The sequence below is a fragment of the Crinia signifera genome, chromosome 2, assembly GCF_055691185.1.
Source record: "Crinia signifera chromosome 2, ASM5569118v1, whole genome shotgun sequence".
NCBI classification, from domain to species: domain Eukaryota; kingdom Metazoa; phylum Chordata; class Amphibia; order Anura; family Myobatrachidae; genus Crinia; species Crinia signifera.
The window spans coordinates 209,323,546-209,349,716 of record NC_139218.1 but is presented as its reverse complement, the minus strand read 5'-3'; the positions used below and the strand labels follow the sequence as shown (position 1 = coordinate 209,349,716).

At 44.2% G+C, this 26,171-nt stretch overlaps 1 protein-coding gene across 1 annotated transcript; it reads right to left on the bottom strand.

The window, feature by feature from the left end:
• Positions 1–5,663: 5,663 nt before the first annotated feature.
• Positions 5,664–25,969, bottom strand: MTFR1L (mitochondrial fission regulator 1 like). The gene is made up of 6 exons (XM_083173643.1): positions 25,695–25,969; positions 21,121–21,225; positions 20,216–20,322; positions 17,899–18,107; positions 13,085–13,388; positions 5,664–10,210 (listed from the first exon to the last, which is right to left on the bottom strand). Exons 1-6 carry the CDS (start codon positions 25,788–25,790, stop codon positions 10,099–10,101), a joined length of 933 nt encoding a protein of 310 aa, XP_083029769.1. The 5' UTR covers positions 25,791–25,969; the 3' UTR covers positions 5,664–10,098.
• Between the last annotated feature and the right edge of the window lie 202 nt (positions 25,970–26,171).

Here is a 26,171-nt window from a genome sequence, read left to right as displayed (position 1 = left end):
TACCATCGGGTGTAAATTTTGTATGAGGTTTCCTTAATAGCTACACTGATGGAGCATTTAGCGATTGCTAGGCGGATCTCTTTTCAAGAGTCTTCTCCTAGGGAAGTCTCCAGGTCCGTTTCCCAGGCAATTTCGTGAGTTTCTAGAGGAGGGCTATCTGGTGTGAGAAGGAAGTGGTATAGGTATGAAATGATGCCTTTATCCATAGGTCTTTGGGAACAAAGACTTTCTATGGGGGTGGAGTTTCTAAGAGAGCCCGTCCCAGAGAGGGAGGAATTGATAAAGCTCCGGATTTGGAGGAACTGATAAAAGAGGGAATGTGGTAGATGATGTTTTTCCTGGAGATCGGCGAAGGATAGCAGCGTGTTTTTGTCGTGGACGTGTCGCAAACGTGTTATACCTGCTGAGGACCATGTGGAGGCCATGTGTAGGGATTGACCGGGTGGGAAGGATGGATTTTGCCTGAGAGGAGTCATGGGGGAGGGGTGTGTAGTGAGTGAGAGCTTGGTGGTGAGTGAGTCCCAGACTGAGAGAGTGAGGGATATTGTGGGTATAGCTAAAGCTGAAGCAGGTCTAAGTTGAAGTGGGACCCAAGGTAAATAGGAAATAGAGAGTGTCTTTGCTAGGTTGGATTCCATGTCGACCCATCTTTTCATTTCACGAGGGGAGTGCCAAGCGACTAGTTGACTGAGTCTGGACGCATAATAGTATTTGGAAAGAAGGGGAAGGCCCAAACCGCCAGAGGTTGGATTCTTGGCAAGTATGTCTCGGCGTATGCTGGGTTTCTTGTGATTCCAAACAAATTTACAATAAGTGGTTTGGAGGGTATCAAGATTTATTTTGGGGACAGCGATGGGGAGAGTCTGGAAAAGATAGAGGAGCTTTGGGAGCACAGATATTTTGATGATGTTTATACGTCCTGTCCAGGATATGAAAAGTTTACTCCACCTGTCAAGGTCTTGTGTGATAGCCCGAAAGAGAGGGGGGTAGTTAAATTTATAGAGGTTAGCATAAGTTTTTGTCAGGTGTATGCCCAAGTATTTAATGGAGTCTCTATGCCAGGAAAAGGTGAAATTGGATTGAAGGAGATCAAGAGAAGGTTTAGGGATGTGAAGTGTAAGTGCTTCAGATTTGTCATGATCGATTTTATAACCTGAGAAGTGGCCATACAGGGAGAGTTCTTGGAAAAGGTTAGGGAGGGATATTGAGGGGTTAGTTAGGGAGAGGAGGACATCATCGGCGAAGAGGGAGATTTTATAATCCGCGTTACAGACCGAGATTCCTGAGATATCGGGGTTGGATCTGATTCGGTGGCCAGGGGTTCTATGATTAGTGCGAAGATAAGTGGAGATAATGGGCAGCCCTGTCTGGTCCTGTTTGAAATGCTAAATGAGTCAGAGGTTATACCTCCTGCAGAGACTGATGTGGAGGGGTTGTAGTACAGGGCTTGAATGGCCTGTAGGAATTGTCCCTAAAAGCCGAACCTACGAAGGGTGTGAGTGAGAAAGGACCAGGAGACCTGGTCGAAGGCCTTTTCTGCGTCTAGGGCCAGCAGTAGGGAGGGGAGTTTTAGAGAGTTAGCATGGTGAATCAGATTTATGGTTCTTCTGGTGTTGTCAAGGGCTTGTCTCGTTGGGACAAAGCCTACTTGGTCGGGGTGAATAAGGGAGGGGAGGATGGGGTTGAGCCTATTTGCGAGTATTTTTGCAAAGAGTTTCAGGTCTGTATTTAGGAGAGAAATTGTCCGGTAATTGGAGACTAGCTGGGGGTCTTTGCCAGGTTTTGGTATGACAGTTATCACAGCTCTGGTAGGGTCTGGGTGGAAATATTCCCCATTTAGGATACGATTGAAGGTAGAGGAAAGGTGAGGGATGAGGGTTTGTTGGAAAGTTTTGTAGTATGAAAAGGTGAATCCGTCGGGGCCTGGTGCTTTGGAGGGGTTTTGGGATTTGAGAGCTGTCATGATCTCGTCTGGGGATATGGGCCGGCATAGTGTGGCAGAGGTGTTAGGGTCGATCTCGGGGAGAGAACAGGAGGATAGATAGTTGGATGGTGAAGATGACGTGGGGGAGGAGGAAGCGGGAGTGGGGGAGTTATATAGTTGTTTGTAGAATTCCTTGAATATATTGTTGATGTCAATAGGGTGGTAGCATGTAGTGTTTGAGGGGTTTTTAAGGGACGGGATGGCCGATTGAGCTTTACGGGCTTTTAGTTGATTGGCTAGAAGTGCGTCCGCTTTGTTACTTTTTTTGTAGAAGCGCTGATTAGTCCAGCGGAGCGACTTTTCGATTTTCTCTGAGAGGATTGCATTAAGGGAGGCTTTAGCCTTGGAAAGTTGCCTGTAATTGTCGTCGGTCGGGGATCGCTTATGACGGGTGTCTAATTGGGAGACTTGTTCTAGAAGGGATTGAAATTTTTGTTTTTGTTCTTTATTTCTATAGGAGGCGTAGCTAATAATATGGCCACGGATTACTGCTTTGTGCGCTTCCCAGACTAGTGGAGTGCAACCCTGGTCACTAGCGTTAAGAGTGAAGTAGTCAAGTAAGGCTTCATGGTACTTCTTTACTTTCACGGCGCCACTAGATCAGAAATCGCGGTCATCGCGGGCATTGAATGCACTTAAAAACGGCCGCGACGCGACCGACGCGATGCCCGCGATTTCCCATAGAGATCAATGTTAAATTTCTCAATGGACCCGATTTTACTGTTAAATGCCTCAATTGACACGATTTTTCCATAGGAAACAATGTTAAATGGCCCACAGAGGCCAAATAGTCACCGTAAAGTGTGAAATGGCCCCCACATTTTTTAACGCCACCCCACGATCAACGTGAACCCGAAGCGTGGCGAGCGCAGCGAGCCCGCGAGGGGCGGCGGTACGCGTCCTACGACCTTTTCATACCCCCACTATCCACGTCGGCGTGGAGTTGAGAATAGAATAGTGTGGCGAGCGCAGCGAGCCACCGAGCCCGAAGCGTGGCGAGCGCAGCGAGCCCCGCGAGGGGACGAGGATACCTGTGAAGCCCGCGAAGGGACGCGTTTACCTGTGAAGGTATCCGCGTCCGCTCGCCACACTATTCTATTCTCAACTCCACGCCGACGTGGATAGTGGGGGTATGAAAAGGTCGTAGGACGCGTACCGCCGCCCCTCGCGGGCTCGCTGCGCTCGCCACGCTTCGGGTTCGCGTTGATCGTGGGGTGGCGTTAACAATTGTGGGGGCCATTTCACACTTCAGGGTGGCTAATTGGCCTCTGTGGGCCATTTAACATTGTTTCCTATGGAAAAATCGTGTCAATTGAGGCATTTAACAGTAAAATCGGGTCCATTGAGAAATTTAACATTGATCTCTATGGGAAATCGCGGGCATCGCGTCGCGGCCGTTTTTAAGTGCATTCAATGCCCGCGATGACCGCGATTTCTAGTGGCGCCGTGAAAGTACAGAAGTACCGGCTTCATTTATCTTGTTTTGAAAATTTGGGATTTTCAGGAGAGTCTCATTAAAGGCGCCAGGAAGGTTTGGATGCTGGAGTGTCCAGCAGGTTGAAGGATGAGGTGAGGAAGGAGTGATCTGACCAGGAGTTGGGGGTAATGTAAGAGTCGATCAGGTGGGTTGAGGCCAATGGGCAGCAAAAGATAAAGTAGATTCTTGAGTGTGAGTGGTGAGGCGGGGAAAAAAAGGTGTAGTCTCTGGCGGAAGGGTTTACAGCGCGCCAGGTATCAATGAGATTTGTCTCTTATGTGCTTAGCCATTGCACGGTATCTATAATACTTTAACTGACCCGGCATATACTGGGTCACCTAAGTGCCCATCTCTGTGCTTTGCTCCGCCCCCCTCTGGAAACCCCCTTCTGATAATCCTGCGTTTGCCCCTGCGTGTGTACGCATCTTTAGGCCCGTTACCAGAACTGACACAGAAAAGTGGTAAATATATCACAATACTTATTGTGACATCGCTGCAGCACTGCTTTATTCTGGATTGCATCTACTAACAGGTGATGAGGTGATGAGCCAGTGGTGCACACCTTCATTTTAGTGGTATGCCCGGAGATTTTCCGGGACAGCCCGCTGCTGCAGCATCCGGGCATACCACAAGTGGTTAATATGTTTTATTAAATATTATGTCATTTTATGTTTATGCTTTTTGTTATATTGTGGAAGATGAATTAAGCCTTAACAAGAGATAAATGCAAGGGTGATAAAGAGATAAGCGTACAGCCAATCACCTGATAACTGCCATGTTACATGCTGTGTTTGGAAAAAGTCAAGGAGCCGATTGGCTGGATCTTTATCTCTCTTAAGCTGTGTACACACGGGGGCGATAGGGGCTGAAAACGCTGGAAATATGGTCGCAGGCGACCATATTTCCAGTGATGGGAGTGTGCCGCGCTCCCGTTTTCAGCCCCATTATAATCGCTGGTCACCAGCTGATTACCTCTGCGGCTCTCTGGTCGCTGATGAAAAGGAGAAACTGAGCAATATATTGCTCAGCCATATATTGCTAGCAATATATGGCTGAGCAATATATCTCCCCCGTGTGTACGGGGCTTTTATCACCCTTGCATTTATCTCTTGTTAAGGCCTAATACATCTGCTTTTTATTAAAATGAGTTTTCTGTTTTAGTGCACTGTCGGTTATAGATTTAGATATTTTTAAAACCTGTACTGGTAATTATGCCTTCAGTGTGTGAATTATAGGTGTACAACTGAATCCCACATTGATTTATACTCAGCTACATGTCCAGGGGAAATGTAAGGAAGAAGATCTCTGCAACTTTTTCATCAACTCCACAATGATTAATCACAGCAGTGGCGGAACTTGTGGGTCTTAAACCCAGATGCAAAAATATAATTTGGGCACCCCTCCTTGACCTCAACCCAAGTTCAACATAGCAGTGGGTGACAGGGAGAGGCAGAGGGTGACAGTAAAAAAAACAGTAGGTGACAGGAAGAGTGTGAAAGGGGCAGCAGTGGGCCCCTTAGGCTGTGTACACACGGGGGCAATTGGGGCTGAAATCGCTGGGTGCGCGCTCCCGATTTCAGCCCCGTTCTAATCGCAAGCTCCTGCGACCAGCTGATTACCTCTGCGGCACCGCCGGCAGAGGTTCCCTTTCATCAGCGACCATCTCTGGTCGCTGATGAAAAGGAGAAACTGAGCAATATATTGCTCAGCAATATATGGCTGAGCAATATATCTCCCCCGTGTGTACGGGGCTTTAGTCCTTAGCACTGCACATATGGTAGTTACCCCTCTGAATCACAGGTTTATTATATATCATAGTAAAAGAAAAATTTATGTAACTTCAAAATGGCAGGTTATTGCATTATAACAGAGAGACAGTAACTTTTGAGTATTAACAAGTGCACAAATACAAAAATAAAAAAACCTGTTTCATAGAAAGCTTAATTTTTTTTTTTGGTACTTATATGTTCGTTGGGTGCCCACTATAATAAGTACGCTCATACTCCCACTATCCATGTCGGCATGGAGTTGATTTTATATAGTGTGGCGAGCATAGCGAGCCACCAAGCACGAAGCGAGGGGACGCGGAAAACTAAGCAAATAGCTTAGTGGACGCCCAACTAATATACAACCTTTTTTTTTTTAACTAGTTACATAGTATGCTGTAATGAAGCAGAAGGTAATCATTGTTCAAACTCATGGTTTTCAGAAGTTGTTTATTTCAAATTATAGTTTCATACTGCACAGCATTCTGTAATATTAGTAAACAGCCTCCATACAAGCCATGCTGGATGTGAGCGCACCATTTTGGCTTCTAATATATGCTTCCTCCAGCACTACGCAATATGTCACATAGGATCTTTTTGACAGTGACTGGCCAGGTTACCCAAGATCTATAAAGCATTTAAGGTAGAGGTAAAATAAGACTGATGTATATACATAGTTTACTTTAAATAAAAAAATATTCTCATGAGCAAAAACTAGATTATATCTAAACAAATACAAGGTCATCCAATAGGCAGAAATCTTCATGTGTATAAAATTGTGACCGATACACTGCAAATTCATTCTACAAGAGAAATTTCTAGCATTTAGGAGCAGGAGCAGCAATTGATCAAGACCTATGAAAATGAAAACATAACAGCGGATTAAGTTAATCCTGGGTGTAGCAGGCTATAGTTCTACATTGTTCTGCTTGAAATTTCTGCATTTAAAAAAATCAACCAAGTACTTTTCAAATATTAAATACAAATGCATTTTGCACTTGTGGGTGTACACGAGATGGATAATGTGAAACTGAATATACAGGTTTCAGATTTAGTAGATGTACTTTTTTTTAATAAAAGCTCTGGTCATCAACTGGTAAATGGCACACTGACCCAGGTACACAGCTATAGTGGAAATCTGCCTGTCCTTCTCTCTACAACAGGCATTCCTAACCAAGGTCCTCAAGGCACACGAACAGTGCAGGTTTTAAGCAGCCCATACACGCTGCTATGAGGGCGTGCTTTCCGTGCTGTACTAGCACAGATCACATTGCATTGCATGTGCATCCGTTGTGCATGCAATGCGATGCAATTTGATGAAAACTAAGTACAAAAAGTATGTGCTTGCTCATACTTTTTGTACTTATGTTTCATCACATTGCATTGCATGCACAACGGATGCACATGCAATGCAATGCAATCCGTGCTAGTACAGCACGCCCACAGAGCAGCGTGTATGGGCTGCTTTAGGACTGCGGTTGGGAATGCCTGCAGGATTGTAGAAATCCTGACACTGCAGTCACGTATGCATGGTCTAGGAAGTTCTACTAGTTTAGGATACTCTGGTCTAATAACACAAACACACACACACACACACGAAACTGGCAGTCATGAACAGGTGCAATAGGCAGTTTAAAGAATTCCAACATCATTTTAAAATGCAAACCAAACTTTATTTTCCATTTTGTTTTGATATGCATTCTCTAACATTTTGATTGATTTTTTTTTTTTGTCTGCATAAAGACCGCTTTGTAACAGCATTTTCTCAGGAGCTTGGGTGCCCATGGCCCTCTACCCATAAACCACATGCTACAGTACATAAATACAAAAGAAAGCAGAAGAGAATCCACTTTGTTCTGTAAACACATTATGAGGAGAAGAAAAATGGCTTGACACCCATGTGTTTTAAACTACAATTAAAGTATTTCAAATAAAATAATTGCAATGTTTTCAATATTAAGATTAAAACCCCTTTAACAATATAAATGTAACATTTGTTCTTAAAATAAAAGTGGAACAACTGAGGATTTGCCCCACAAAAATCCATCCCCACCCAAAAAATGTATATGGATCAAAAATGAACACTGCAAGGAAATTAAGATCTCACTAGAACATAGTTTCTCATGCTCAGGCCCAATATAGGTCATGTTTTCCAGGTCCTTACAGACTAAAAAGGGAAATAATTAGCTCCACTTGTGGATCTTTTAACATGAATCGGTAAGTAATGACTACCTGTGCACCTGCTGGGTAACCTGGAAAACAGGAGCTGTCGGGATACCGAGGACAGAGTTTCAGAACCCACTGCTCTAGAGTAATGCTGGCCACACATCAGACCAACTTTCCTCCAACCATCCAACTAGTTGCTTGGATAGAATAAAAATATGGTACTGGATGGGAGCAAAGGACAATCAGAAATGTGCTCACAAACCCAGGAAAATGGACAAAAACATTCAGTCAAATTGTTTAAATCAAACAGGTTCAATTACAGTACCGTGTCATACTTTTTGTCCTTTTCCAGATTTTGGGAGCAAATTTCTGAAGTAAATATTAAATTTGCTCCCATCCAGTTCCATATTTTTATTCCATCCAAGCCACTAAGCTTAGTTGGATGGTTGGAGGAAAGCTGGTTTGATGTGTGGCCAGCATAAGGCAGCAAAATTCCACTAAAACTAATAAATAAAAATATACTGGTGCAATTTAGCATCTGCACAATTAAGGTTATTAATACAGATATTTATTTTTTTGCACCACTCATCCATACAAATATTGTAGAGGTTAGTACAATGTAAGGTGATCATATGAACATTTGTTGCTTAGTACAGTCCAGGAGACAGAAATGGGATTAGATATACCGGACCTTTTTCAGTCCTGTATATCAAAGAGTGAAATTGCACAGCAGTGTCATAAGAGCTGAATAGGTGCTGTAGTAACAATATGTATCAATCATATATAATAATAATAAAATAGTCCACCTCTATTGAAGGGGGATTCAAGTGTTCTGCCTGCCAACAGCCACTAGATAGCGCCCAATGGAGCAATTTAAGCGTTGTCCCGGTCGGCCGTGCTGGTGGCGACATTACGGTTATGTTGTTCTAGTGGATATGAAATATGAAACATATAAAAGCAGAACTCCGTTTCCTTCATTGTTTTATCACAGCAGCGATTCTGTTCTAATGCAATTAAACTTGTGCAGTTAGGAAAGTGTTAAGGAATATGTGATTCATTGACAATGAAAATGCTTCTCTAAAACTATAGATGCTCCTTTTTTTACATTGCTCTAGGCCAGGCATGTCCAAACTGTGGCCCTCCAGCTGTTGTGAAACTACACATCCCAGCATGCCATAGTTTTAGCATTCCCTTATATCAAAACTGTGGCAGGGCATGATGGGACTTGTAGTTTCACAACAGCTGGAGGGCCATAGTTTCGACATGCCTGCTCTAGGCAATACAATAGAGGAAGCATAAAGCCAGTATTACGACTTCTACAGCCTAAGTGACACACCTTGGTGTGAGACAAGCAGTCAGCTCTTGGCTTCATGGGATATAGTAGGTGTCAATCACAGACTATTCGATAAACACTTCATGTGGGACACCACATCATAAAGCCAGCTAGGAGGCAACCATTAGAAGAAAAGCAGAAACACAAGTGTAGAGATGTTTAGAAAAAAAAAAATAACCACCCCTCCATTATAATACCAATTATATATTCTAAACAACCAGTGGTAATAAAATCGAGAAGAACACGTCAGAACTAGATACCTCAGCAGAGCATTTTCAAAACAGCAGGGTATACGTTTACTGACATTTAACAATATTTCCAAGAACTGACCTAAACTATAAGAGCGCGATGTATCAAATTGTGAGAGATAAAGTACCAACCTATCAAATCCTGGGAATGGGATCATTCGTCAGACTGCATTTAGGTCTACAGTCATTAGGTCGACCCCACTAGGTCGACTGGCAGGAAGGTCGACCTGAGTTAAGGTCGACATGGGCCAAGGTCGACATGACTTAAGGTCGAATTTACATAAAGGTCAACATGAGGAAGGTCGACTGGTCATAAGGTCGACATGGGTTTTTCACTGTTTTTTGATCCGAATGTCGACACAGTCGACATGGACACAGTTGGCAATGAGAATCGGACCCTCGCATCGCTCGCAATGCTTCGGGCACGGTGCCTCGCTGCGCTCGGCACACTATTTTATTCTCCCACCACGCCCTAGTGGATGGTAGGGCATGAAATACCGCCTGTCGGCACATGTCGGCTGAAAAAACAGTGAAAAACCCATGTCGACCTTTATGCAAATTCGACCTTAAGTCATGTCGACCTTAAGTCAGGTCGACCTTCCTGCCAGTCGACCTAGTGGGGTCGACCTAATGACTGTAGACCTAAATGCAGTCTGACGAATGACCGCATCCCCAAATCCTGATATTTTCCCTCACAACTTGTAATAAGCAAATTAGAAGCCAATTGATTATTACTTTATCGCTCATAAGGTGCTCATACACGGTGCGTTTGAACTATATATCGCATCGGATGAGATTTGCGATGAGAAGACAGTACAAAAAGTATGTGCAGCACATACTTTTTGTACTGTGCGAAGAGAAGCCTGAGGAAGCGCGCAACGCACGGTGCAATCGCATCGTGTATGGGCACCTTCAATTGTATTTCTCTGTATGTTTTGATAAATACCCTTAGTATTAATATAGATATCAATACTGTACAAAAATTCAGACATTTTCTTGGTTAACTAACCATTCCATTTATATCAAATAGGTGACATATGTGATAAAAACACCACCAAAAAGTGTGGACCTCGTCCTTCTTTTATAATGAAATACATGAAGAAAATGAGTTTGAATAAACTTGTTTAAATGTTATTTTTGTCATCCTGATCACATAGTGCAAACTTTTGCCTCAGAACCTCTGAAATAAGATTGATAGGATCATCTTCTTTGTGTAAGCCCTGGTTTCTGTTAGACCTACGGAGATAAAGATAAAATGGTAAGACTCAAAAACGTACACTACATTAAGCAATTGAATACCTTTACACATGAACAGAAATGTAACTTCTATTTAACACAGTTATGACCAAACTAAATTAGTTTTGCTGTAAACGGAGATTAGATTTTGCAAGGATTTGAAGACAATGGAATAGTGCGCTGAGCAGCTCTAATAGCGTGTAGGGAGGGACAGTGACGTCGTCATGGGATTGCCCATGGTGACGTCCCTTTCCCTCCCTACATGCTATTTGCCTACTCTGTGCAGACAAATTTAACGGTACGGGTTCTGACAACTCTCCTTTTAATTTATAATAATTACAGTTCAAACAGTACTTCACTATTGCTCTGTGTTATTTGTTTAATTTTGGGTATCCCATTTGGGAGGACCTTTTTGGTCTTGAAAGAGCATTTGATTTAGAACCTCAGCGCTCAGAAATATACCAAGGTTCTTTTTGTGGAGATTAGATTTTGTAAAAGGAAAACCGAACACACTGGGTTGATGTATAAACAGTGAGAAGACTGGACAAGTGGGAAAGTTGCCCATAACAACAATTCAGCGTCTACATATCATTTTATAGCTACTTCAAAGCGGATTGGTTGCTATGAGCAAATTTTCCATTGCTCAACTGGGTGTTGATTGAAAGGTCTACATTGTCTAGGTAAATAGTCAATAGGTCAACAAAATGGTCAACATGCAATATGTCAACACAAGCAAAAAGGCAACATGGAAAAAGGTCAACATGACTTTCAAGGGTTTTTGTGCCAGTGTCGACATGGACCATCAAACAGTGTAACGCTTTGCTCACCATGCTTCGGCCTGGTGCCTCACTTCGCTCTGCACACGTTACCATCCACGTGGACTACAATTGGGAATGGTAAATTATGACCAAGTCCAAAAATAAATCTATAAATTGAAAAGTTCATGTTGACATTGTGATGTCAACCTATTGCATGCCGACATACCGACTGTCTACTTAACACTGTAGGCCTTTCAACTGCTTCCCACTCACTTCTTCAATTGTATTACTGCTTGATACATCAACCACAGCATATTCCATGAGATAAACGTTTGACCCTTATACATCAAAAAGGACAAAAGTTACATCTTCTACAAATTCTGCCGAGGCTGCCCATCTTCTACACTTGTGCGTTGGATCTTAGCTGTGTTATGAGTGCTGGCTTCTTGGACTGGATATAGATAGATAGATAGATAGATAGATAGAATCTCAAACAATGGTAGACATTTTTTGCTCATCTGTATTTGTTTCTAGCCAGAGGAAGTAGTTCTGACAGGTTTCATTGATTGATTGTGTGGAGTTCACAATCTGTGTGGCCTGGCAGCATCCACTACCTGCTTCCCAAGAAGCTCTGGAGGCACCAGTCCGCCCCTGTTAAAGGCCCCTAGAATCATGAGGCTCTAGACAGCTGGTCAATAAACCCATATGTTAAGATGGCCCTGCGCTAAATGTCAGTGTACGCTATGATTGGGTAGGGGCCTCAGTGCATTGCTTTGTCCATAACCTACAATATTGTTAAGACGGCCTTATTTTAGTCATCATGTCAAAGAACTGAAAGAAGATTCAGCAAAATCCGGCGTAGACAGAGGAGTGATGAGAAAGGCAGGAGTATGTTTTTGTCTGTACATCAAGTATAAGTGTGATTATACTACTGCAGTTGACTTTTATGATAAAAACATTTTTCCCAGGGTTAGGAATCTCCGCTCATGGCCGTGCATTTTACCTGTTCACTGGCTGGGTCCCAGATAGCCATTGGAAGCTGGCATGATACCCCATGTTCCTCCACTATGCACCCAGCTTATTCCATGCCGTACTATGGGCGCCACCGCGACACTTGTGATCAGCTGATTGCTGAACTACTGTACCAACCACAAGTCCCACAGTGATCACTTGACATTGTTAACCAATCCTCTGTCTTGCTGCAGTCCTGAGCCTATTCCTCCAGTCACCATCCACCAGAGGGATATAAGGGCCTCTCTGCCAAGTCTCCTGGACCTTGAACAACTTGTCACTTCCTGAAGCTTCATTCTGGCTCCAGGCTAAAGTCTCCGGTTCCACGTGACAGAGCTAATTGCTAAAACCTGCTACTTAATTGATGATGCACCTGTGGATTCCAGCCTCACAGTGTATCCTAGGACACATGTTCTCAAACTCTGTCCGCAGGACCCCACACAGTGCATGTTTTGCAGGTCTCCTCACACAATCACAAGTGAAATAATTAGCTCCACCTATGGGTCTTTTAAAATTTGTCAGTTAGTAATGAGTATACCTGTCCAGTGACCTGGAAAACATGAACTGTGTGGTGTCCCGAGGATCAAGTTTGAAAACCCCTGTCCTTGGATACTCACTCAGCCAATCTAGGCTTCTGCAGCAATGTGTCACAGTGATCGTGCTTATTGGAAAAAGTGTGGGTCCCGGGATTCCTCACTATATATAAAGTTGGGTTCCTACTTTAGGTCCCAACACATTATGCCCTGGGAACAGAGTCAGACAACAGAGTGCTAGCAAAAAAAAACAACTAAAAAAAACCCCTAAAAACTGCCTTGCGATTTGTTTTCCGGTTTACACCTTCATCCTCCATTTAAAGATGGTGAGCTTTGTTGCTATGTACAGTTAGGGTGCATATAGTTTCCTAGATGGCAGTGCAGTGTTAAGGAGGTGTGCTACATGCTCTATTTGGCTTGGAGTTGGTCTACCCCTAACCCTGAACATGTATTACATGCAGACATGCTAGATCATTATAAAAGATAAAGGAAAATAACAGTCAATGTCCCACACTGGTGGAATTAGTGCAGCTTCTAGTCGTACAAAGTAAATAAAACAAATTAAATATTACCAATCTCTATTAACTTTCATCTTGTGAATATCCTTCAATATTCCCATCATATCTGCAAAACTATTGGACTTAGAGAGGCAGACAGAGTCTTCATCATCAGACATGTTGGCCTCTATCTGTCTCTGGTGACTAAAGGAAGACTCCATTATAGAAGCAGATGAGTACTCCGAGACATCCAGCTCATCCTCTTCAGTAATGTCACTAATTACAAATGATGTGGTTGATTGGAAAGAGGGAGCAAAGTCAGGAAACAATGCATTTTGGTCCACATTTCCAGGGAGAGGGTCTATTGAACTTGGGGATGCTGGAAGAAAGAAACAAGTTGAAGTCAGTCCCTTGTGTAAAAAAATAATTTGAGGCACCAGTCAGTACTGTAATCACCAGAATCATAGCAAAATAGAAATATATACATACATACATACATACATACATACATACATGAAGTACAGGAAACATTTGATATTCAGAATTATTGGTGCAAATGCTGAATATGAAAGAAGGATAGGAAACCAATTACTGGTCCATAAAAATGTATTTTCCTATCCTGCCTAGTACCTTTTTATCAGATGCAACATTGCTCTGATTGGTGCATACATTACTGTAATTTTTCTTCATTTAGTTATTGAAGCAATGCATAAATCAGTGGTTCCCACACTTTTGGTCACAGCACCCTAGAGTAGCAGTACCTAACCTGGGGTACACTGCAGACCAATTGGGGGTACTTGAAAGAATATTGATAATGGCATAAGAAGATCTACCGATGTCTCCAGTAGAGACAAACCCCATTGTCATGTGTCATCTCGTGCTTTTTGCCTGACCAGCAATCCACTAAGAGCTACCCACGCTGCCATTAGCATTCATCTGTCCCGCAATGACACGGATGGAGGAAGCAGCAGCATTAATCCTACTGGCATTAGCGTGAACCCCAGATACACTACACAGCCAGCGGCCAGACACAAAGGTACCCGATTCCTGACCGCAAACTACTCTTCCACTACTCTTTAATGTAAGGAGATACATACCGCTCTGAAAGGAGGCCATACTCCTAAATAAATAGATTGATCAAGGGTTATGGGAGAGAAAAGGTTGGGAACCGCTGCCCTAGAGTATCAGAATTATTTCACGACACCACTTGGCTTGTGTTCATAGGTCACCCATAGAGTCAGTTATGTGTAGAGGGATAGGATTTGCTTCTTTTTATACACCACACCAGCTCTCTATTAAATTGATCATAAATAATTTGATTTGGTCCTGGGCCTCCAACCCTAGGCACCCCTGTAAGTGTCCCAAGCACACCAGCACACAGTATACAAACCACTGACATAAATCAGTAATATGTGAATGTTCACAGATCAAGAAGCCCAACATGTAGAGGTGCAATGGACAAACAGGATAGTGATATATGATAACTAAACAAATGGAAAAACAGGTTAGTCGGCTTAAGGTGCGTACACACGTACAGATTTTTTTGTCTGATCTATCTGGTGGGAACAAAAACCTGGAAATGTGTGGAAGCATATGACAATCAAGCATTTCCACCCAAATGCAGGAAAACAAAAAAAAAATATATGCTTTGATAGATTTGTTATATCACAATGATTTAAACAATTTGTCTGACTGATCACTGTCTGTTTTCAAGCGTTTGGGAACACATTTTTGATTGTCATTTGCTCCCATACATTTCCAGGTTTTTGTTCCCACTACTTAGATCAGACAGAAAAATCTGTACGTGTGTGCGCACCTTTAGATTAGTGACAAAATAATCAAGCACACAACTTACAATGAAATCAAGAGGTGTTATATGATTCATATTTGGGTCTGAATGTCTGTGGAGGGGTTAAAAATAGATTAAATAAAGAAATAACTTTCCCATAATTATTTCCTTTTGGTTTTTGCACCTTTCTTCAAAAGAGAAAGAATCTTTGCTTTGGTAAGAAATAAAGGAGTAAGCAGCTTGGGATGTTTCCACACCTGCAGGATAGACTTCTGGGCAGCTGTGCTAACCACCAGTATGGAGGAATTTGAGTAATCTGTGAGCCCCCTGCTGGCCATCTATGCCAGTAGGCTTCTATCAGCGCAATTCAATTATTGATCTGATCAGACACCCATTAGCATTTAATGGGGGATGCAGTTAAAATCCCGGCGGTCGGGATCCCGGCGTTCAGAATCCCGACGCCGAAATCCCGACACATTCTCCCTCCGTGGGTGTCCACGACACCCCTGGAGGGAGAATAAATTAGTGTGCCGAGCGTAGCGAGGCACCGGGCCCGCTGCGTGGCGAGCGCAGCGAGCCCGCAAGGGGGGGCGATCCACGCCCCCCCCTTGTCGGCATTCCGGCTGTCGGGATTCCGGCGTCCGGATTATGAACGCCGGGATCCCGACCGCCGGGATTCAGTACTGAATCCTTTAATGGCTGTGCGGCTAAACTCATCTTAGTGTTCATTCTAGCACCCGCTATCTTTGAAAACCCAAGCAGTTCCTGTTCCCTGCCTGGGGTGTCACTGTTTGCTGTGGAGTCTCTAACACAGGTCTGGTTTGCATATCTGTTTTGATATACAGACCACACTGTGCTAGAAGCACTACAGCAGACAGCGACACCCAAGGCAGGGAAGAGGAACTGCATGTGTTTTTAAAGATATTGGGTGCTAGAATGAACACTACATCTAATTTTGCTGCAGGGGTGTCTAAATGTCCGGGTTCGGGCACCAAAACTATGGGCATTAAAAACTTTTTTCTTGTACTTCTGGAGGCTGCAAGACAACATATGTTTGCCATGCGTAATGGGCATCTATCAAAGCAATCATGATAGATGGCCAGCAGGGGCACTTGGAAGAATTGAACTTTCCCTCAAAGACATACAGTAGTTAACCAGATGTTCTCTGGAGTAGCTGAGCACTTTAAACCAAAATCTATGAAACAACAGAATATAAAGAATGTAAGACTGGTCACATTTAAATCAGGAGTACTTGTGAGTGTTTTAATACTATGGGATTATTAAATTAGACCAGGCATGTCCAACGTTGGCCCTCCAGATGTTGTGAAACGACACATCCCAGCATGCTTTGCCACAGTTTTGCTATTAGAGAATGGTAAAACTATTGCAAAGCATGCTGAGATGTGTCATTTCACAACATCTGGAGGGCAAACGTTGGACATGCCTGAATTAGACTTTCTCTATTCAATTGTGGGCATTTTTTCTGGCAATGCATTTTGTGGTTTTTGTAAAGTCGAAACTGCATCGGTGGAAAATCATCGAAAACGGACACAGTTTTGACTAAAACATGTGGATCAGCGAGTAATATGCTGATCCACGTATTCATCAACAGCTACGGTCAGTCAAAAAAAAAAAAATCTCAGACATTAGAACTGCACAGGACCTGGCAGCGCACACCAGGAATCTTGTGCTGCATAGCTTGAGGTTAGATGTAGGAGCACACATCTGTACTTTCTTTTATGTAATCTTAACCCTTTCAGTGGTGGGTTTTACTGGGGCAGGACAAACCTACCAAGGCAGGTTTGTCCTGCCCCAGCAAAACCCACCACAGATCAAACCCACCTCCTCTCTGGTGTACCCCTGCCACCGCTGCCCCAACCGCCTGTCAGTCATCATTGACCACACAGACGGCAGGCTCGGGAGGACTGGGGCGCCTGAACTCCGAGTCCCCCCGAGCCGTCCCGAACATTCTTGAGCCTGCCGCCTACGTCACTGAAGTATGGCGATTAGCGGTGGGGGAGTTCCAGCGTAGGATCGCTGGGTACGCCGGAGTGGAGGGACTTTTGAGGGAGGGGGGGGGGGGGGTTGTCACAAACAGTCTCTTTTCTTGTTTGTGATAACCAACCAAATGTTGGGTTGTTGGAGTGGATACCTTTCAGTGCCCGCTCGGTTACTTTTTATTTCACTTTTACAGATGCCACTTAAAAGCAGCCGCCACAAAATAGTGCCTGCTCCTGCTGGCAAAAAAGTAAAACTGGCTGCCCTATTTGGTGCCCAGACTCTCTCCCTCTCCAGGTTAGTGAATGAAAGAAGAAATTAAAATTATGACAGTGTCAGAAAAGGTGGGGGCCACAGACATAAATAATTACAGTCCCTTGCTGGTATTTATGGAGCTGGTCTTAAACACAACAGACAGTTGTAGAGTTTCAAGTTAATCATAGGTACAGTGATCTAAAGAAACATGCATTGCAGAAATAAGACATCACTTTTGCCCATATGCAGAGTTGTACTCAAAATGCAGCCTCTTCTTGGTAAGCACTGCCTGCCTGATGTAGAGTGCAACTTGTAAGCATCAATGGGGGGGGGGGGGAATAAACACACCACATTTTTCATCCAGACAAAACCAGTTTCCCATATCTCCTAAAGCAAGGCATATGTGAGAACATTCCCTCAGAAACCATTCCTTTCACTAATATGCCAACTATTTTTCCAAGTCATATATATGGATTGATCCACCTGAAATAATACAGCTATGATCTATACTTCCAAAATCAATCTAATATATATTTCTCTAGTGCAGTGGTGTCAAACTCATGGCCCTCCAGCTGTTGTGGAACTATACATCCCAGCATGCCTTGCCGCTAATGTAATATATTGCATTCGAAAAACTGTGGCAGGGCATGCTGGGACATGTAGTTCCACCACAGCTGGAGGGCCATGAGTTTGACTCCACTGCTCTAGTGCATTCTAGAGACAGGATAAACAATCTGACTGGCTGCTATGGACAACACCACCACTAGTCTGTATTAGAAGCTATAGTAAATCTAGCTAGTTCTTGCTTATGAAACAAACCACACCACCTGCTGATTCCGTACTGTACCTGTGTCTACAGCAACTATCCTAGCAATCTGACTTCTCAGGAGACTCAGCTCATCTTGCAGGTCTGTAGATCTGTTTAAGGATATGCCCGGTTTCTTTAAACAAAACATTTTTTCTTCTTTAATTTTTAGATTGGGGACAGAGGAATTTCTCTGCATCACTAAAAGAGGACTTGGTCTCCATTTATGTTTCAGTGGTCTTGTGTCACTCCTAATACACAGAGAGGAAGCAAAAATAAGGAGGTATTAATACAAGACTATCCTAGTGTTTTTCTCTTAAATGGATTCTATAGCAAAATTCGGAGAATAAAAATACATAATATTTAAATAGTACCTGTAATTTTTGCAGTGCTTTACATTGATGGTCTATTTAACTAATATGCACACACAGGAGTAAAGATCAATGGGTCCTCTCATTAGGTCAAAAGATTGACAGGGAAGTCCAGTCAATACACACGAGTTCGACTGGTACAAAAGTGAGAAAGGACAAAAAGGCGGACATGACAATGGACAGCACCAAAAAATAAATGACATTTTTCTCACTGCGCTTGGCACAAGTTACTTTTTACAATTGTAGTCCAAGTGGATGGCGTAGTAGGGACATTTATGGCCATGTCAACCTAAGTAGGGTTGACCACAGACAGACAGCTCAGGATAACCTTATACAGTATACCAACTCAATTTCTGTAATGTTTCTAATATGCATAGTTTAAAAAGCTATGGGAATTGTGGGAATGAGCACTACGCACGTTGGGGATCACTATCCATATTGCCTTTGTGTGCATCTTAGTATCTGACAACAGAAAAGTATGTTTTGTATAGCCATAAATCAGTGACAACTTTTTTTGTGTAAGCTTTGTAGATGTCAATGAGGTTAATCTAGAGCCAGATCAAGTCGTTACACACCTACACAATCCATGGTCCAATCACATTTACATTGTGCAAAAGGGGCAGACAATTGTATAGGTGTGTATACAAGTCCATTGCGGGAACATTAGCCAATAAACAGATTAAAGGGCTGCTGTAATGGTGGGGATCGGGAGGTTTCATCTCACGTGTGGTTTAATATTTATCAATCAGACCTCCAGATAATATAAAAGCTCTTACTTATACACACAGCTATTTCTAGTACAATGTGTATGTGACTCACAATTGGCTGTTTACCCATGATCGAAAGGTGTACCCAACTTAAGACATCATGAGGCCCTCATCCAGATAATATTTTTGGGTACTTATGTAGTATCTGGGCGCCCGATTTTTTGATTGTATGCCTTAAGTTAAGGCATACAATCAGATGCGATGCGATATCGCATACGACCATATCGCATGCGATGCGATGACCCGATTTTTCCATAGGATTCAATGTTAAAATGGACTGAGTCCATTTTAACATAGAATTTAATGGGAAAAAGGGGTCCTTTTCATACCCCTACTATCCAAGTGGGCATGGAGTTGGATATAAACCTGTGGCGAGCGTAGCGAGCCACCGAGCCCGAAGCGTGGCGAGCGACGCTTCGGGCTCGCGACGCTTCGGGCTCGCCACAGGTTTATATCCAACTCCATGCCCACTTGGATAGTAGGGGTATGAAAAGGACCCCTTTTCCCATTGAATTCCATGTTAAAATGAACTCAGTCCATTTTAACATTGAATCCTATGGAAAAATCGGGTCCATCGCATCGCATCCGATTTGGTCGCATGCGATGCGATGTGCCCGATCCGACCCGATTTCTAAATTGGGCGCCCAGATACTACATAAGTACCGATTTTTGGGCTAACCTGTAAAATACTTTTTTCTGAAGCCATGGTGGATGCTGGGAATATGGGTATGATGGGTTCTGGAAGGAATGGGGCACCAAGGAGATAAGTGCAGCCCGTGGCTTCTCCTCCCTCATAGTCTAAACCTAACACTAGGACAATGGAGGCAGGAGGTCACTCCAGTCTGCTGAGCTGTGAGGAGATCCCGAGATGGCCCCAGAGCTCTCAGAGGAGGGAGGAAACTTGTCCTCAAGGCGAGAAACCTGGGTCAGGCTACGGCCAAGGAAATGGGGGTGGGGCTACAGAGTCCACACACCCCCTCCTGGGGCCCCAGGGACAGCACCACAATGGCTCTGTAAGTGGCCTTAAGACTCCCTGGTGGTCTATTGGATTCCCAGAAACTACTGCATGCCACTGCCAGGCCCACTGGTGCTGCATCAAGCGCTGGCAGTGTGAGCCACATAGTCAGGCCTCTGCGAATGGAGACAAGGGAAATGGGCTATTTATATTTGGTTAGCTGCATTTATTTTTCAGATGCTCGATAAGAAAGAACAAACAAATACCTGACTCTTGCATACGTTTCATCATCATCTGCAGCAATCCACTTAATATCAGCTAATGAGGGGACCATTGGTGCATCAGCAAAATATAGATTAGAACTTGGGAGAGCCTTCAATACAAGAAAAAAATACAATTAGAAAAGAAACTTACATAAGCTCAGAAGGCTTACTTAGAAGTTATTCAAGCTGCTTGTCCCAATTGAAGAGTAAAAGAGTAAGGTACTGCTACATGCAGCAATATCCCCAGGGTTGTCTCCATTTCTTGCACAACTCTGATGCAAACAGGACACTGGGTAACATTGGTGAAAAGAATGTAAGGACAAATCACAAGCTGCAAACACATATTGCCAATTAAAGTTGATTACAAAAATGAATTTGCCAGTTTGGTAGAACATAACTACTACTGCTTTTTCCATCGGTGCCAATGCCCCTTCACCACAGTCTCCACCTGTGCTGCTGCCCTCTCATGACCTGTACTTCCACCCCTCTAGCAACCTGTCCGTCTGTGTACCCATATATTATATATGGGTAGATGTATTAGAGCTGCACGTATCGTGTGAGTATAACACTTCATGCTTTGCCTCTTTACTGAGTAGAAGCAGGAAGCCCCACTGATTAGATGTATGAGGATTGTCTGCCAAAGTGGGGAGGTTAAAACTACCCCCTTCAAGCGCACAGCTGTCAGTTTAGTGCTGCACCGTCTCTAGTGTGGAGATGTGGTGATACAGAGCAGAAAAAGCCGTGTTGTTCACACTCGCAGTGTGAACACGGCATTAGAGGTCTTTTTTGCAGTGCTGGTCACACCCCATGTGACAGAACACAATAGGCCCTTCATAAATACAATATATATTTTCCTAGTCTGAATCATGTTTGTTTTTGCCAAAGTGACTATTGTTAGAGAACATTACCTCAAAGCAGGCTCTAGCACAAGGCTTCAGTGGCAGGTGGGATCCGATTTTCCTAACCAGACTCCGTGCAGAACCACATGGCTTATTCTCCCACACTGGAACAGTCTGAAATAAAGTCACACACACAGCGGTCACATGAAATAGGTGAAATGTTTCAAGTGCATATAATAACCAGTTACCACAATAGTTATCTGCATAGCAGAGATAAAGCAGTGTGTTTGGTGCAAAGCCTGCACGGATCAGAAAGAACCGGTCAGGCTTGTGTGTTGTAAATGTATTAAAGAGATTATTTCTAACAATCAGTACCGGGCTAATAGCGAATGGCAAGAGGGATAATGCCACAGCCACGCTTGTTTAGATAACCCCACCCAGGGCATTAAGGATTTTTGTGTTTTAAATTAACTTTGGTACTTGTTTCCTAGCACGGCGCCCACGATTTTTAGTCGTATGGCATCTTATGCATTGTATCGCATCGCATGCCATATAGCCGCATGCGATACGATGTGATTTAAGCACCCTATATGATTTTTAATTGTATAAGCACCCTAATGGGTGTGGAGTTGATTTTATATAGTGTGGCGAGCGCAGCGAGCCACCAAGCCCGAAGCGTGGCGAGCGCACCGAGCCCCGCGAGGGGACGCGGAATACATGTGAAGTTATCCGCTGTGCTCGCCACACTATCTAAAATCAACTCCACGCTGACGTGGATAGTGGGGGTATGAAAAAGGTCGGAGGACGGTTACCGCTGCGCTTGTCATGCTTGGGGTTGGTGTTGATAGTGGGGGTGGCATGGGGGTGCTTTTAACATTGTAAGCACCCCTTACAGTGCTTATACAATTATTAATCTTATAGGGGGCCCATTTTTCATTGAAAACACCTATTAGGGTGCTTATACAATTTTAAATCGTATACCATTGTATATGGCATACAATGCGATGGTATACGATTTAAAATTGTATAACATCGGCTGCCATCGCGTAACATCACATCCCATTGTATGGCTTATGGTATGTGATGCGATGGGCGCCGTGCTAGGAAACAAGTAGCTTAACTTTTTACTACACTTAAGACAAAAGCACTAAATACATTTGCTAAAAGCGATTTTGGTGTGATTGAGGGATTTTGTAAAAAAGATTATTTGTAATTGTGCAATTTGCACTGGTACCAATATTATTTTGATTATGTTTGTTCCAGTGGCAATTTGCGGATTCTGAGTGCAAAGTTGAATTAGACATGTGATTTTGTCCTTTGGAAATTCAGGATAATCAAAACTGCTGCTACATTGAAAAAAAACAAAAAAACATTGACACAAAAAAAAACTTATGTCGACCTTGGGAATGTTGACCATTCAAGACGCCGACTTAGTCACTCTCGACAATTAGTGGTCAACATAGACATGGTCTACCAAGTGACCTTAAACAATAGCGCTCATTATGGCCCTTCTGAGTGAGAAATTTTAGAATATCGATTAGTGTGTACGCTCAGCATCGGTAACTATGTGTACTCCCGCAGGTTGTTAACGACCACATCATCTGTTAACAATATAATGATCTGGTTACATGTGTATAATATATCTTTTTTCACCCAGGGTTGCGGATACCGGCCCTTATTCTAGTTCACTCTTTCTGACAAATTCCTTCTCAGATGGATAAAACCATGTGCACTGCAGGTGGGGCAGATATAACATGTGCAGAGAGAATTAGATTTGGGTGGGGTTTTTCTTCAAAGTGAGATCTATATTACAGTGTAAAAATAAAGCAGACAGTATTTTCCCTGCACAGAAACAAAATAACTCACCAAATCTAATTCTATCTGTACCTGTTACATCTGCCCCCCTGCAGTGCACATGGTTTTGTCCAGTTAAGAATATGCCTCTAAGAGTGAACTAGAATAAGGCCCACCGATTGGCCATAAACAACTGCAATGTATCACAACAGTGTATGGTCATCTGACCGACTTTGTGCCGCCCGGGACCATGTCAAACACATCCGTTTTAAGCCGATTTATCAAATCAGACTAGTGTATTTGGGCCTTTACAGATATTGGTGGTGGAGCATATTGTCTAGAACAGGGGTGTCAAACTCAAATTCATCGGGGGCCGCATCAGCAGTTTGGTCACCCTCAAAGGGCCGGTTGTATCTGTAGGACTATGTGTCCACTCTTTATTATCATAATAGTGTCCTTCATACAAGTATGTCCCAAATAATACCACTGTAACTTAGCAGTAGCATTGCCCTCCTGCTATTGCTGTGAACTGCAGTGCATTAGGGCACACGCTGCCTGCACAGGGGGGCAGCACTCAGTCTTAGGGCATATGTCCTGCTTATTATCATGGGACACAGCAATTAGCGATGGGCTGCAATGTGCCAGTGCACACACACACACATAGGCAGAGAGTTTGACACTTACCCGCTCTGATGCATCCACTCCAGTCTGAGCTGCTACACCACCAAGGACACAGCTGCGCTCTCACACAGGCGCATTTCCCCCTCCCTCCTGTGAGTAGCGCTCCTCGCACTATCTATCCAGGAGTGGGGGGCAGCATGCTCCCGGTCACTGTGCAGTGCACACTCAGCATTAAGTGACCTGGAGCGCACAGCAGCAGCAGCACCATTCACCACGACGGACCTGCTCTTTCCTCTCTCTGGCTCCTATACAGCAGGTGGGAGCGGAGGAGGGGTTGACGACCGGCGGCACTGCGCTAGAGGGCAGACGTTCTCTGGCTTGTAGGCTGCCACGCATGCGCTGAAGAGGCGGCTTTCTTGTTTAAAAAAAAAAAAAAACGAGAATAAAAAAGGTGAAGGCTGGCGGCGGCTGTGCGGGCCACATGAAGAGGTCTGGCGGGCCGGATTTGGCCCGCGGGCCTTGTGTTTGACACACCTGGTCTAGAAGTTCAGGGGTGGGCAATAAACGGCCCTCCAGCTGTTGATGAACTACACATCCCAGCATGCCTTTCAGCAAGGCCATATAGCAAAACTAAGGCAAGGCATGCTGGGATGTGTAGTTCATCAACAGCTAGAGGGCCGCTTATTGACCACCCTGGTCTAGTGTGTATGGGGCATTAGTTGACAATGGAGATGCAGGAACAGCCTTTCCTACTTCAGCAAAGTCTCATTCTTTATGGATCACTAGACAATAATCTAAATATGCCACTGATGATAAAGCATCATTATTATATAGAGCCAATATTTTATTAGTATTTAGTTCTCAATTGTAAAAAGAAACAGAATATGTTTTGGATTTACTCTAGTTTCCTCCCACAATCCCAAAATATATTGGTAGGCTAATTGGCTCCCAACAAATGAACCCTAGAATGTCTGTGTGTACAAAGGGCCGGCGCCACCACTAGGCAGGTCTAGGCGGATTCGGTATGAAATCCCGACAGTCAAAATCCCGACAGGGTCAAAATCCCGACATGGTCAAAATCCCGACATGGTCAAAATCCCGACATGGTCAAAATCCCGACATGGTCAAAATCCCGACATATAGAATGTGCAGGTGAAACTGTCAACATGACTGTGTCGACATGTTTTTTCCCACTGTTTTTTTACCCGAATGTCGACGCAGTCGACATGGGCACAGTTGGAGGTGAACCGCAGCCCCTGGCTTTGTTCGGCACACTATTTTATTCTCCCACCACGCCCTAGTGGATGGTAGGGCATGAAATACCGCCTGTCGGCACATGTCAGGTCAAGAAACAGTGAAAAAAACCATGTCGACCTCGCGACCTGTCGACACAAAGTCATGTTGACAGTTTCTTTAAACAAAAGATCAGTCCACACAGCCTCGAGCGCGCTCTCCCCCGCAGCTGCTGAATCCCAATCAGAAATATTCAATCTTAGTCTATTTCAAAGGGGAGTCAAAAGTTTTTTGTAAACAGGGATTGTCTGCGGCGCTGGGTCAATATGTGGCTTAATTTTTTATGACCCATTCAGGATTTTGACTGCATCCCGGTCTAGGCATGTGCCTAGGGTACCGGCCACTGGAGGGCGGCATTCTGGAGCCGCTCCTTTGAATCCAGGTAAGGTGGTGGTCGCATTCCCTCCTCATCCCCCCCCCCCCCCAACTCGGTGGTGGCGGCGGGACCACATCACCTCCCTCCCCCCCAGGACTCGTCGGCAGTCACATCAAACCCCCCCTCTGGTCCTGTGTGTACATGTGGTAGGGAATACAGATTGTAAACTGCACTGGGGCAGGGACTGATGTGAATGTTCAAAAATTCTCTGTAAAGCGCTGCGGAATATGCGTGCGCTATAAGGAACTGTTAATAAATAATATGTTGTCGCTATATAACCACGAGTCCCATCATATACCTACTAGACGAGCTTGGCAGAATCAGGCCAACACAGAAGACTAGAATATAATATATATACACCAGTAATATATAGTGACGTCAAGCCATAATAAGCACAGCTAGCTGGCGTAGTATAATGAGTGCGGCACAGCAGGGTGCCTGGCCGCTGCTGCTCCGTTATGTACATGTATGAGGACCTGGGAATGGCGATGACGTGTGTTCCTCAGCCCGGTACATGCAGCCATAGGATGGGACACACAGCCGCCCCGGCCGCCCTCACCTTGGGTCTCCTCCTCCTGCCACTCCCGCACCCCTCAGCGCCGTCCGGGGTCCCACAGGCCTCATCCCCCTCACATCCCGTATCCAACGAGGCCATGGCCCCCTCCGATCCAGTGACACGGCGACCTCACCGCACACAGCCCGTGCCCGGCAGCTCCGTTATACCGTCGGCAGCAGTTACATACACAATGGAGGCCTCCGAGAGGGGGCAGCGTCTCCACCAGTCACAGGCCGGGCACTCACAGCACAGCCAATGGCGGCAGCTGGCTATGCACTACTATAGTAGTAGCCAATTATGGTCAGGAGGGGAGTGAAGGCCCCCAGCCAATGCCGTGTACGCAGCAGCAGGCTGCTGGGGTAAGGGATGATCTATTGCTGCTGCTGCTGCTATGACATTGGGACACACACACACACACACGAGAGATACTCATAGCTCTCTGCTGTTGGTGTTGGGTTAGGGACAGTGGTGTAGCAAGGT